This window comes from Myotis brandtii, unplaced genomic scaffold, assembly GCF_000412655.1.
Source record: "Myotis brandtii unplaced genomic scaffold, ASM41265v1 scaffold1087, whole genome shotgun sequence".
NCBI classification, from domain to species: Eukaryota; Metazoa; Chordata; class Mammalia; order Chiroptera; family Vespertilionidae; genus Myotis; species Myotis brandtii.
In genome coordinates, this window is record NW_005353698.1 from 343,052 (window position 1) to 357,081 (window position 14,030).

At 39.6% G+C, this 14,030-nt stretch overlaps 1 protein-coding gene across 2 annotated transcripts in view; it reads left to right on the forward strand.

The window, feature by feature from the left end:
- PPP3CA (protein phosphatase 3, catalytic subunit, alpha isozyme) overlaps positions 1-14,030 on the forward strand; it is a 326,408-nt gene that overhangs the window by 273,576 nt on the left and 38,802 nt on the right. For both annotated transcript variants that reach the window (XM_014542987.1, XM_014542990.1), the window contains exon 9: positions 13,385-13,510. In XM_014542987.1, the coding sequence (XP_014398473.1) occupies positions 13,385-13,510 (126 nt within the window). The remainder of the gene's footprint in view (positions 1-13,384; positions 13,511-14,030) is intronic.

Below are 14,030 nucleotides of genomic sequence, written 5' to 3' on the forward strand. Positions count from 1 at the left end.
ATATATATGTGTGTGTATATATATATATATATATATATATGTATATATATATGACACAATTAGATTACATATAAAGTAAGAGAGTCTGATGCTAAGTACATTTGACAAGGGGTAATTTTCTAGCATGCTCAGAAAAGACTTTTTTTAAGGTAAAATATGATCTGTGTTAAAAAACAGGAAGTGTTTGTCCACCTCAGGCTGGCAGAGCCAAGCACCAGCCACTGAGAGTTGCAGTGGAGAAGGATTGGCTACTTTATTGATGAATGGCGCCATCCAGGGGAACAGGAAGCGAATGCTCTGGAGACCTGACTCCCAGTGGTGTGTAGGTTACAGATCACAGAGGACAGAATCACAGCACTCCATGGGTTGGAAGTTTGAGGTCATGCTGGGAGGTAATTGGTCAGAGGTGAGGAAAGGGTCATAAATTATTTCTTCAGGTTTTGAGAATAGTTCTCAGGTCTTTTCCTGGTTCCGTCCGTCCAGACTCATGGGAACGTAGCCAGGAGGTGGTTCCACCTTAGGGCTCAGGAACTGAAACATAACTTAGGCCAAAATGTTATCTTTAGCCTGCCAGCGGTCCAGACCTTGTGACCATGGGTCAGGTCCTGGCTGCTGGCTTCTGCTGCCTCGGGGGCTGCTGATTATCCTGGGGAAAGGCTAGGTCTCTGAGGGGCATATAAAGAGAAAGAATGAGAGATGTGATTTGAAACTAAATTTAATCAAAGTCATAATGACTATCAGGTTGAATTCCTCCTCTTCTCTCTCAAGACATTAAAAAAAAATGGTTAACATTTGTTTAGAAAGAGGAAAAATATAAAGTTTTTGAAACTTTTTTACTTTCAAGCAGCAACCGCCTTTTTTCTCAGACAAAATCTCAACCTTGCAGCCTTTTATCTGAAACCAGGAGTAGCTCATTCCCTTTGACGGGATGAGGGGTCCTCGTCCTGTACCAGAGAGGCACCTGGGGTATTGCTAGTGAGCGCAGAACTCAGGAGGTCACCTTGCATGTCCCACCATGATCCTGTCATTTAACCAAAGTATGTAAAATATGAACACTCAGGTTTATATTGTTTTATGTTATTAAAACATTATTTTTCTATTAAGTCTAGTGAAGCGAGTGCCCAAGCAAGTAATTTTCTGGACAGAGACTGATTACTACGTAGCATGTACTATACTTACAAGTTGTTGTTTTTTTCCTTTTAATCCTCACCTGAGGATATGTTTTTATTGAATTTAGAGAGAGAAACATGGATCAGTTGTCTCCCATACATGCCCCTGCCAGGCATCAAACCCGCAACCCGGGCATGTGCCTTGACTGGGAATTGAACCCTCGACCTTTGGTGATGTTCCAACCAACTAAGCCCCACCAGCCAGGGCCTTACAAGTTTTTAACAACTAAAGAGTCAATCAGTTAAAAAAAAGAAGAAGAAGAAGAAAGTGGGGATTTTACTCTGTAAGAACAGACTTGGAGCTTTTCCTTTCATCATCATGCTGGGTAACGCAGTTTTGCTGGAGCCCATAGCTATTTCCCACATGCAGTGTGTATGCATTGCTTCTATGGTTCTGATTCAACAGGTGAGAACTGAGAAGACAGTAGCCATCAGTGCATCGCTAGCTTTGAGGTTCCGTAGTTTTTTCACTGTGTTCTCTTGCCTTTGGGGTAGATCATGATATCTGAGAAAGTGGACAAAACATTTCATTTTGGGAACTTTTTCATAAAAGAAAAAATTCTTCTGAGGGGAAAAAAAACTAATAGGAAGAAGAAAGATATATTCTTCGGTTTGAGGCTAATTTCAAAAGGCTTTAGTGTAAAGTTTCTGAAGCACTTTAAAGTTGTCATGCTAACACTGTGTACAGAATATGGGAGTGGGAGGCAGTTATTCCCTGTGGAAGTGAGGCTTACTGTATTTGAATCAAACAAATGTTCACAAGAGTTTTAAAATACACTGCAACAAAACTGGGTTGCAAGCACCTTCAACACACAGTCAATGGAAAGATCAGCAGTTTCTGGATTAATTACTGGAGTCTTAGAAACAGATGACCATACAGGTCTCTGGAATTGTAACTTACTAGTTATGGTATGATTTGATTTTTAAAGCTTCTGTAAATTAAGTAATAGCTTTCTGGCAAAATGAAAGAATGAGAATAATGGGTGTATTCTGCCATTTTAAAACCGATAATAGTTGTGTGATCAGCTTTATGTATAAATGCCCAATAGTTCTGATTCGTTGTTCATTCTTGTTCATTAAAGTCAGCTCTCAGAGAGTTGTGACTGTAAGTGCCCCTTCCCTTAGTGTGGCCTACATCCGTTCACTGGGTTCTTGTCCTTCCTGGTCTGCATGGAGGCAGCTGTTCTCACCCCTCCCTGCCCCTGATTCCTCGCTCTGACACTCCTGCTCGCTCCTGCAGGAGGCCCGCCGGACAGAGGATGTAGGTGTGAATCACGGCTCTGCCATGAAACAACTAACTCTTCTGATTGTATTGGCATGCAGTGACATCTCTGTAAAATGAGAAAAAAATGCTGTGCAGTATGAAGATGCCATCACTGGATATTTTATATTGCTATTGTTACCAATTTAGATGGTCCAGGACCCCTTTCTGGGGACCCGCTGTCTTTTCAAGGGTTCTTCCTCTGTTTGGTGTCCTGGAGCCAAACATGGGACTGAAGCTAAGCGTTGAGCAGCACAGGCTGTGTTCAGTGGCCAGAGGATGGAGAAGCAGGGGTCAAACTCAGAGATTAACTTCTTTTAGAGAAGTCTGGAGGGGATTATTATCTGGACAGTATAATGAGGGGTAGCCCTATATATTAGTTTTTTTGGGGGGAGAGGGCTTGTTTCTTCCCAGAATTAGGATCCCATCCTTTCTTTTTCTTTATATAGTCTGCATCAGGTCTGTTAAAGCACCCAAGGATGTGTCAGCATGCTAATCTGTATGTATGTGTGTATGTATGTATGTGTGTGTGTATATATGTGTGTGTGTGTGTGTGTGTGTGTGTGTGTGTGTGTGTTTGACCTTCCGACCGGTGGTTATGACGTGCAATGACCACCAGGGGGCAGGCGCTCAACACGAGCTGCCGAGCTGCGGTGTCTTGGCAGCTGCGGTTCTTAGGTGACACACCCAGAACCAGAGAGGAGGGAGCCTGATTCCAGGGTGTGTCACCCGAGAACCGATTTCGGCCCAATCCCCGCAGGCCAGGCCGAGGGACCCCACCGGTACACAAATCCTCTGCACCAGTCCTCTAGTGTGTTATAATCAGGGTATAATGAAGTTCCGGGTATAATGAGGTTCAGGGTATAATGAGGTTCAGGGTCTCCTGGAGGTCAGATTCAGCACCATCTTGGTTCAGGCCAGCTCTGGTTGGTTTTGTAATTCTGCCCCTCTCCTGTGTTTTTCCTGTAACTGAGATGGAAAGATAAGTACATCAGGTTTCAACAGCCTGGGGCGCACAGCCATGGGGACACTGTTACGAGGCCCCATGTCAGTGCAGGGCTTCACAGGAGCTCCTAGCAGAATATCCCTCCTCCTCAGCTTTAGTTACCATTTCACTTTCCTGGTTGAGCTACCTTTCTGCTGCTCTCTGGATGAACCGTTTACTTTAGCCAAATTCTTCTGCTCACTGCCCTGAACAACTTGAGGCTTTTCCTTTCCACACCTTTGCCACACCCTTTTTTCCATCTAAAACACTTGCCTCACTGGTCTCCTCCCATGGAAATGGACTAGTCCCATTTCAGCCTGTATTGCCCTAGAGACTGTAGACAGTCCTCCCCTGAATGCCTGCAGAACCAATCATTTACCCTTGTACTTATCATTTCATTTCTTTTCTAGTTAGCTTTTCCTAGAGTTAGCATTCCTATGTCTCCCTGATAAGATTAGAATTCATTTGAAGCAGGGCTTTTTGATACACACAGTACAGCCAAGTAGCACGGCTTTTACATAGCAGGCAGTCAATGCAGGCATTGATTAAAGCATTTTCTTTCTGGGAATTGATAGCAAGGCAGTGCCCAAAAGTACCCTATCAGTATTGACTCACAGAGCTTTATCTCACTTTAAATTACTACCCTCTATCCTTTCCAAATTGCAGTTAAACATTTGCAGAGCAATTTTCACATTTGAATTATTTTATTTCCTGTCAATCTGTAACCCTGAGGAAAAAGCTACTTCATAATTACCCAAATATGCCAAACAGAAAGAAAATAGAGTAATGAAACATTTCTGTTCCCCCTCTTCCTCCTTTCCAACCTCCTCTGTCTAGATAATTTAGCACCTGTAAAAGTGACTTTTAACCTCATCCATTCACCGGTGCAGCACACCTTTATTGAGAACTTACTATATACCAAGCACTATATAGGTGCTGGGGATATGAGAGACAGACAGGGTCTTTGTCCTAGTGAGGTTTATAATCTGGTAGTGTGCTAGACATTAAGTAAAGAATTCCACCAAGAATTACTAAATATATTTAGAGAATACTTACAAAGAAAGGAGTGGTATGACATGAGGGTAGAAATTAGTCTTAGACAAAAAAAAAAAAAGCTTATCTGAGGAAGCGATATTTAAGCAATGGTAGAGTAAAATCTTTCAGAAATATACTGGCAAATGTGCATTCTGCTTTACATTTTTTAGTTTTAGTTTAGCTGAAAACTATAATGAACCTCTGGGAAAATTTGTTTTAAACCTTGATGTAAACAGTTAAATCATTTTTTTTCTCTATGATTTACCTGTATTTCAAGAAAATATAAGGTAAATTACAGTAGGTTCTATGTGGTTCCAGTAGTTTAGAGGAGTTGTCATAGGGGTAGGTGAGTGGATGGGTGAATGGATATTTGAGATAGATGTAGAGAAATATACATCCAGTGGTATATAATTCAGTTCCAGGAAAAGCTACTGATAGTAAAATTAAGTAATTAAGTAAAGTTATTAAATAAATGTATTTTGGATTTGAGAGGAAAATCAGAATGGCAAACAAAATAATTTAGCAATCAAGACCAAAGATTAAAATGACAACCAAGAAAAAAATCAATATTAAGGTAGGTTAAGAAAAAGAGAGGCAGTATATAAGCAATTCTCAGATGCAAACGTCCCCCTTTTTAATAGGGAAAAATTGTATTTTGACGGTTTAGACTTTTAAACTAGGCAACATGATAGAAGTACTTATTAAAAGCATTTTAGTCTTACCAAAACTTGACATTTTCAGCATCCTCAAATATTTTCCAATCAAAAAGTAGTCAGAAGCTTTGGGAAGATACCATTTAAAAACAGAAAGATGATTATTTATGTCTTGGTGAACTAAGGTAAAAAATGTATTGGCAGTCATGATGTGAACATGTAGGAGCAAATGCAGCATATCCGAAGCCAGCTTGCCTTAGACCCCTGACTTCCAACAGGAGCGCTCGGCACTGGGTGGCACCATCCACACAGCATGGTGTCACCAGGCACCAGGCCTGAGAATCTCATTCCAAACTGCACCACAGTTCTTTCATACTAGGAACTCATTTCACACCTCAGGAGTAATCTTCATAGAGATATCTGGTACCCTTCTGGTTCCAGAGCCAAATGCAGAACCAACTAGATCAGATCAGGCCTGGGTGGGAGAGGGAAATGGGGTCCAGGCGGGGGCGCTGGGGTTGGAGTTCTCTGCCTCTCTCAGCAAGTGAAGAAACTGACTTCCCTTCAGGTGTGTAGGCTTGACAGCAGGGACCATTGCTCTAGATCAGTGATGGCGAACCTTTTGAGCTTGGCATGTCAGCATTTTGAAAAACCCTAACTTAACTCTGGTGCCGTGTCACATATAGAAATTTTTTGATATTAGCAACCATAGTAAAACAAAGATTTATATTTCTGATATTTATTTTATATATTTAAATGCCATTTAACAAAGAAAAATCAACCAAAAAAATGAGTCCGCGTGTCACCTCTGACATGCGTGTCATAGGTTCGCCATCACTGCTCTAGAATCTTAGGCCTGTCTTAAGCATGGACAGAACCTTGGGCATTGACATAAACATTTTTAAAGCATTTTTGGAGTCTTTACAGCCAGAGACATAAATGTAATATTAGTTGCTTTAGAAACTGAATAAAATTAACCCAGATACTTTGTCTAATGGCAATGATTTTCTCAACTCTTACTTTTTCCTGCCATTATCTCAAATCTAAAGATCTTCCTAGTTGGTCTTGAGCAACTGTTTGCCCAGATCATTTATTTCAATATAAAAAATGTAAATATATATTACAGTAGCATTTTTTATTTGATATTTGCTAAGAAATTATAGGCCAAATAGTTCTTTTGTTACTAATACAAAACAATAACACCCCACCAAAATAATTAATTCCTTCATTTACTTAGCAAATATGTTTATTATTTAACATAACGAATATTGGTAGAATTAAACACATAATGATTATTAAACCTAGGCATGTCTACGGATCTTTTGAAAACAGAATTCATCAGGCAAGTAGAGGACATTTATGGCGGGAATAGAAAAAAGAAAGGAGTTAGTAGTCAGATTTTGAATTGGAAGAATTCTAAAGATTTTGTTCATAAATGCTAACTAAGAATGTGTACTATGAACACTATGCATATATGTGAATATACATATATATCTTTACAAAATCTTAAATGAAAATTGTACCCTAAAATTTTTATGGGAAAATACAGATTTAAAAAAAAAAACCCACTATAGCTTCTCTCCCAGAATCAAAAACCTTTTCATGCAACATATCAGCATAATCCTAAACCACTGCCAAAGGACATATGAATACATAGATCCCACCTGAAAAATTTTACCTATCGAGCCGTCTGCCTCCTTCTGTAGGACTTTGCCAAAAGAACACAATGAGGCTAGTTTTTCTGCTAGGGTATCTGTGGGTCAAAGAATTGAAAATAAAAAAATATCCCAGGTTTATTGTGCATTTTATTTTCTATTTTTGCATTGATTGTAATGATTTTGGAGTGCCCCCATTTGCCTATCTCTCATCTTTGATTCTCTTCTGTCCCTGTGTCCCATCTTTTGAAGATGGGAATGGATAGTCAGTTGGAGATAGGAGATAAAAAATGTTAGTGGAAGGATGAGAAAGGGAATAAAATGTGTCATTTCCATTCTTTTGACTTCTCCTCTCCCCTATTTTAAAGCAGCCCTAGAAGAGCTGAGAATGCCCAAAGTGTGTTGGGTGCATTATGGTTACTAAAGTCCTTCAGAAAAGGAGCTTTATATTCCCCTTGATACTCACTCGACCCACTTGGAATGTGTTGAGCTCATGGTTTGGTGAGCTAGTCAGTGCATCTTGCTATCGGTATTTTCACAACTTCCCTTAAATTAGAAGCTCTCTTTTGATCTTTCTATTTTTGTCACCTATTGCCCCGTCATGGGCTTCCCTGGTGATGGCAATTGTAAACAAGATGTTGATAAATGTCAAGTTCTTATGAAATGTGTTTTGTGCCTCATGCAAATTTCAAATGTGGGGCCCTGACTGGGTAGCTAGGTTGGTTGGAGCATTGTATAAATACACCAAGGTTGCAGGTTCAATCCCTGGTCAGGGCACATACAAGAATCAACCAGTGAATGCATAAATAAGTAGGACAACAAATCGATGTTTGTCTCTCTCTCTCAAAAAAAAATCAATAAAAATAATTTCAAATTTTACAGTAAGTGAAACCCCTTTAATTTATAGACTTAGATATGGTGCAGCAATTAGTGCACAGCTTGGTAGACAAAGGAATGGAATAAGATCTAGATTCTATTCCTTGGGTTTCACTGTATTCAGGGGGCCTGGTTGTGTCGTTCGAAACAGTGGAGGTCCAGTGGCCCCTCCCAAGTAGGAGCAGACCTTTGATCACCGACCGCATATCTTCTACGTAAGCATCTCTGCAGTGCCTGCCTAGGGCTCTACAGGGACAATGAAATGATTGGACCAAGTAATGGCGTAACTTTAAGACTGTAATTTTGGCATCAGAGAACTGGCACTCAGGCCTCAAGATTCATGGGGATTAGTATTCTTTCCATTATACCAACTTTTCTTCTGACTGTTCCTCATACCTGCGGGTACCACAGGAGAGCCTGTGTTTCAGTGCTGTCTGGTCTGCTCTACATTATGGTTAGTGTGAGGCCAGTATGCATGTCACAGTTCCTCTCCAGGCCTCTGATACAATCATTAGATGACACTAAGTCGTCGTGTGGAATAGAGGAGTTCCTTGCTGGGAGACTTTGTTCTATTTTCTCTATTTCTCAGAGAAGTCTCAGGAGGTGGTCTCTAGTGATTCTTGAAGTACAGCCATTTGTCTTATTTATAATGCACTTGAGATAAATATCTTTCAAGCAACTCAGGAAAGAGTGCATTGTTAGGGCTTCCGTTAAGTTTTGTAATCCCAGTGACAGTCAGAGGCAGGGGGCAGGAGCGGAATATGTGGGAGGTGGAAGAGGAACTGTTAGCTGTGAATTTCGTGACTGTAGATATTTGGGATTGTTTGGTTTCATTTTTTTCATATATTTTTGTAATATTATTATACAAAACATCAGAATTCATGAGTAACAGTAATGTTAGGTTATTTGAGAAGTACTTTTGCATGGATATTTTATGTTGCTAAAGAAAAAAGGCATATTGGTATACTTGCATTTTCAAGTTTGTTTTTTTAAACGATAGTAAAATAAGAAAAAAGTTTCATTAATAGCTTCTAAAATTACTGAGAATATGCATCCATCATTGCACTAATGATAAGGTCTGTGTTCCAGAAGTTCATTAGCATCACTCAGACCTGGAAGAAGTCATAAGTTATCTAGACAAACCCATGTAGTTAGGTGAGGTCATTGAGGCCTAGAGACATTTAGTGACCTGGGTCTCCTGAGTAATTAGTGACAGAATCCATCTAGCCGTCTGGGCTCTTGGCCTTCCAGTTCAGTGCTCTTTTATAAAAAGATTACATGTGGAAGGAGAATCTGTGTCCACAATTGGGTAGACATTGAATGATTTATGCAGTTAGGGGCAGAGTACCATGGTGTGATGGGAAGACCATGGCTTTTAGATTCAGGCCCACACTGAGGTTTGCTGCTTCTCAAGTGTGGCCTCAGGCAAACAACGTCTCTGTTGACTTATTTTCAAAATGCAATTGGTAAGAACCCTTTTGAGGGATATTGTGACGATTTGTGATTGTTTGTAGAGAACCAAATATAATGCCTGATTTATACTATAGCAGATGCTTAGTAAATGTAGCTACAGTTAAAATTTATTATTTCTGCTATTAATAAAACAGAATCTGAAAACAGTATCTGCTTTGTTAGTAGGCACTCAGATAAACTGTGCTGAACAATGTCAAGTGAATAAATGCTTTATCTCACCAGCTACCAAAAAACTGTTTTAGCTTTTGGACAAGCCTTGCTCTCACTTGTAAATTTATATCCTATTTTATTTTTCTCAAGCATGTATTTTGGCCAAAGCTAAAATATCTTTAATGGTGACAACCATATTGAAAGTTAAATTAGTACAATGACTAGGACTAGAATTCATGCATTTATAATGTATGAGAGACAGAGGTGGGAAAGCAGTGAATTTGGTATCAGTAAAAGCTGAGCTTAAATATGAGTGAGATCTGCCAGTTGCTGGTTGCATGGCCTTGAGCAAGTCACTTCATTTCTCAGCCTCAATTCCTTAGTCTGTAACATAAGGGTAGTCATGCCTGCTCCTCAGATTTGTAGTAAGGATTAAATTACATATTATACATAAAGCCTCTCCCATTCCTGCAGGGCACTATTAGTTACAACCTTATTTTCTTTCCTCCTGCTGTAATGCTTACAAAAAACTGGTAGAAACTTAGAGGGCAAATTATTCGTCAAAAGACAACTTAGAACCTCAAAACATTCTTTGGAAGCTATGAGGATACTCTCCTGCTATGAATATGCAGTATTCTGAAATAATAGAGACCTTGTACCATGGAGCCAGTGTTCAGGTAGCACTTAGCCAAAATAGGAAATCTTTCCCATCTGGTGGATCAGAAGCATTGGTATGGTAATTTGCCATGAGCTTTTCATTTTACATGTTTTGATACTATATGAGTATATCCCCTGGCCAAATGACATATGGCATAAATGCAAGCATTAATGTGAATAAAAAATGGTTTTACAAAAATATATACAGAATTCAGAATTCCATGGAATGAGGAGAGGAACTCCCTTCATACCGATATTGACTACACTATCTGAGGTTCTTACCCCAAAGTGTCTGTAATTCTATTTCCTGTAATTCTCCACTGGTCAGGCAGAACCATGATGCAAAGCAAAGACCTTACTGTTCTCAAGTATGATTTTAGTTAACTACAGCTGCTGAAAACTTCGGCATATGATTAGGCTGTCATACAATATATGTGGCATCCAAATCACAGGAAACTATCTATTCTCCTATTCTCTGCACTGAGCAAACCCACCAAGGAGATTGTATTAGTTCTGAACCACAGTTTAACAGCAGCATTGCCATTGATGAGCAGGTGGGCAAAAGGCTCTTGAAGCCATCTCATATGAGACAGGGTCAGAATGATTAGGAAGAATTTTCTTGAGAAAGATGGTAGGGGAAATATCAAGGTGCTTCCAGTCATCTATGCTGAAAAGGAGGAATGTGAAGCACAGAGAAATAGAAAATCTGTTGTATGGTCCTTCTCCCTAAAGAAATAGAGAAATGTTAGGTATCTACATGTATACATAGGATAGCTATGACCAAAATTGAATGATAAATGCAATATAAAAGTGTAAGTCAAGGGCTTTTGGAATTCGGAGGAAAGAAAGATTATATATCACCAGAAGAAATCAGAAAATATTTCACTGAAGGGATAGTGTTTGAACACCAAAGGTTGGGAAGAATTTGGATATTCAGCAGTTTCTAAGAAAGTATTCCAGTTGGAAGAGCAAATGTAGAGTTATGAAAGCAGTGTATGTTCAAGATATCATTAAGGGCCCTGAGCAGTGTAGCTCATTTAGTTGGAGCACAGTCCTGTTCATCAAAAGGTGGTGGGTTCAATTCCCATCAGGGCATATACCTAGGTTGCAGATTCAATCCCCGGTCAGGGAGCATAGGGGAGGTGGCCAATCAATCTCTCTCTCTCTCTCTCTCTCATCCTTCTGAAAAGGATGAACCATCCTCTCTCTAGAATCAGTTTTTTAAAAAGATATATCATATATAATAAAAGCCTAATATGCTAAGTGTCTGGTCGTCCGGTTGTCCGCTCAACCAATCAAAGCATAATATGCTAATGATATGCTAAGGCAGCTCAACCGCTCACTATGACATGCCTGATCACCAGAGGGCAGACGCTCCGACCAGTAGATTAGCTTGCTGCTGGGGTCCGGCTGATCAGGACTGAGCAAAATGGGCCGGCCATGCCCAGGAGCCCTCCCACGGTCCCTCCTTGGCTGGCCAACCCTCTGCATCCCTCCTCAGCCCTGATCATGCACTAGTGGGGTCCCTCAGCCTGGCCTGCTCCCTCTCACAATCCTGGACCCCTTAGGGGATGTTGGAGAGCCAGTTTCGGCCCAATCCCGCAGGCCAGGCCGAGGGACTCCACTGGTGCACGAATTCGTGCAACGAGCCTCTATCCTATATAATAAAAGACTAATAGGCAAATCAACTGAACAGTAGAATGACTGGTTGCTCTGATGCGCACTGACCACAGGGAGCAGACGCTCAATGCAGGAGCTGCCCCCTGGTGGTCAGTGTGCTCCCACAGTGGGAGTGCCACTCAGCCAGAAGCTGGGCTCATGGCTGGCGAACACAGCGGTGGTGGCGGGAGCCTCTCCCGCCTCCATGGCAGCACTAAGGATAGCGGGAAGCAAGCCTAAGCCAACAGTTGGACATCCCCCAAGGGCTCCCAGACTGTGAGAGGGCGCAGTCCGGAGTTCATGAATTTTGTGCACTGGGCCTCTAGTAATTAAATAAGAAGTGATATTAGTGCAGATCTTAATGTAAAAGTTCAAACCCAGTAAACTTTAAGTAGCTTTTCAAAAACAGACTTGTAAGGGCTACCTTTGTTTTGATATCTATAATCACATGCTACAACATACCCTTATATAAAAGTCAGTCTAAAATTTTTAAGTAATGAAATAATTAATTTTCCTATATTTCAGACGCCTAAACCAAAACAGAAAAACAGAAACAACAACGTATATGACATTATCTAGGATTTGTTCAATAATTTCCACTAATAAAATGTTGCTTATGCCATGATAGGATAATAAAAATGAAATTTTGTCTAAGTTCAGGATGGTATATGAGAATATTGTTCTTAATATTTTAAAAACTATTATTCAGAAACAGAGGTATATTTATTCTGTATTTTTCCTGAAGGCAGAAATAGGATCAGGGAGTGGTATAAACACATTAAACTTAACTTGACAATTCCCCATAATCTAAAATTATCTATTCATAGAAGAGATGATACCATTAAAACGGGTTGCTTTTCCTTCATTGAAAGTACTCACAGAGACCTGCTAATCCTGTATCAGGATTGCTAGAGAATGAATTTCTGGCCCTGACTAGTGTGGCTCAGTTGGTTGGACATTGTCCCATGCACCAAAAGGTTGCCAGTTAGGTTTCCAGTTAGGGCACATGGCCCCGGGTTTCCAGCTTGATCCACAGTAGGAGGTGGTCCAGGAGGCAGCTGATGATGTCATCTATGTTTCTCTCTCTCCTCCCTTCCTCTCTCAAAAACAAACAAACAAGCAAACAAACAAAAAAAACAACAGTTTTTAAAAAAAAGAGAGTGAATTTCTGAATCTGGTTACAAGTGAGAGGCTGAAGATCTATATGTAAGAGCATATCCACCTATATCCAGAAAGCAGAGTGAGAAGACAGATTCATTTTTCTAAATTATGGGTGGTTCATCCTTTTCAGAAATCAAGGGTGGAGTCACATACAGGCATATTATTTTATGCAGAATTCAATCCAAACTTTATTAACTCAAGAAGGCAATCTAATTTAAACTATTTTGTCCAAGTATTGTGAGTTCTACTGGGAAAAAGTGTGCCTTGTAAAAAATAGAAATAAATTATATTATTAAATGATGTCAAACTGGCTTAGCTTTGCCACTTTTATTAGTGTCATCAGTTATTAAGTAGGACCAGAATGTTCTTGGATTCGATTCCTGAAAGATATTTGATTAACTATTTTATATAAATATTTGCCAAATTACAATGCCATTTCATATTTAATATTCATATATTATGCAGTTACCCATTGCACCAAGTGAAGTTCAGATCCAAAAGTACCATAAACATTCATGATTAATTAAACTAATTGCCTTGGTGTTTTGGAACTTAAGTCAAATAGTTGAATTTTCTTGATCAACCCAAGCATGTGGAGAAGCAGAAATATGTGCTTGTGAATCTAATATCACTCTTTTTGTCATTTTCAGCTGCAGTATTGAAGTATGAGAACAACGTCATGAATATCAGGCAATTCAACTGTTCTCCTCATCCATACTGGCTTCCAAATTTCATGGATGTTTTCACTTGGTCTCTGCCATTTGTTGGGGAAAAAGGTGGGTTGTGGATCCTAAAATGCTTAATGGAATGGTGTAGGAAGGAGAGGAGATGGGGCTATTTTACTATGAAACACTTTAGTCTAACCCAGCAATTTTCAACTGGTTTGCTGCAAGAATTTTTTTTAAAATTCAACACCGGACTATTTAGTCAGGGTCACTGACCTCTTTTCCCTTACATTGTCAAATAAAAAAGATGACAACAGCCAACACAACAATAACCACCCAATGTGAATGAATCAAAATTATACCTTTTTTTTGTCACATCGGTAAAAAATATATTTTTTGGTGAGCTGCAGAATTGTAGCAATTAATTTATGTGTGCCATGAGATGGTAAAAGGTTGAAAATCACTGACCTAACCAATAAAAGTGACAAATTGCACCGCGAGAGATATGATTTGAAAGTGTCAGTGAGTATCCTATTAAACAAATACAATGAATGAAGGGGCAACAAAAGAAATAAGGGATAGTAGGAGAATTAATAATCTCAGAATAACAGAACTCAGAAATAACAGAAAT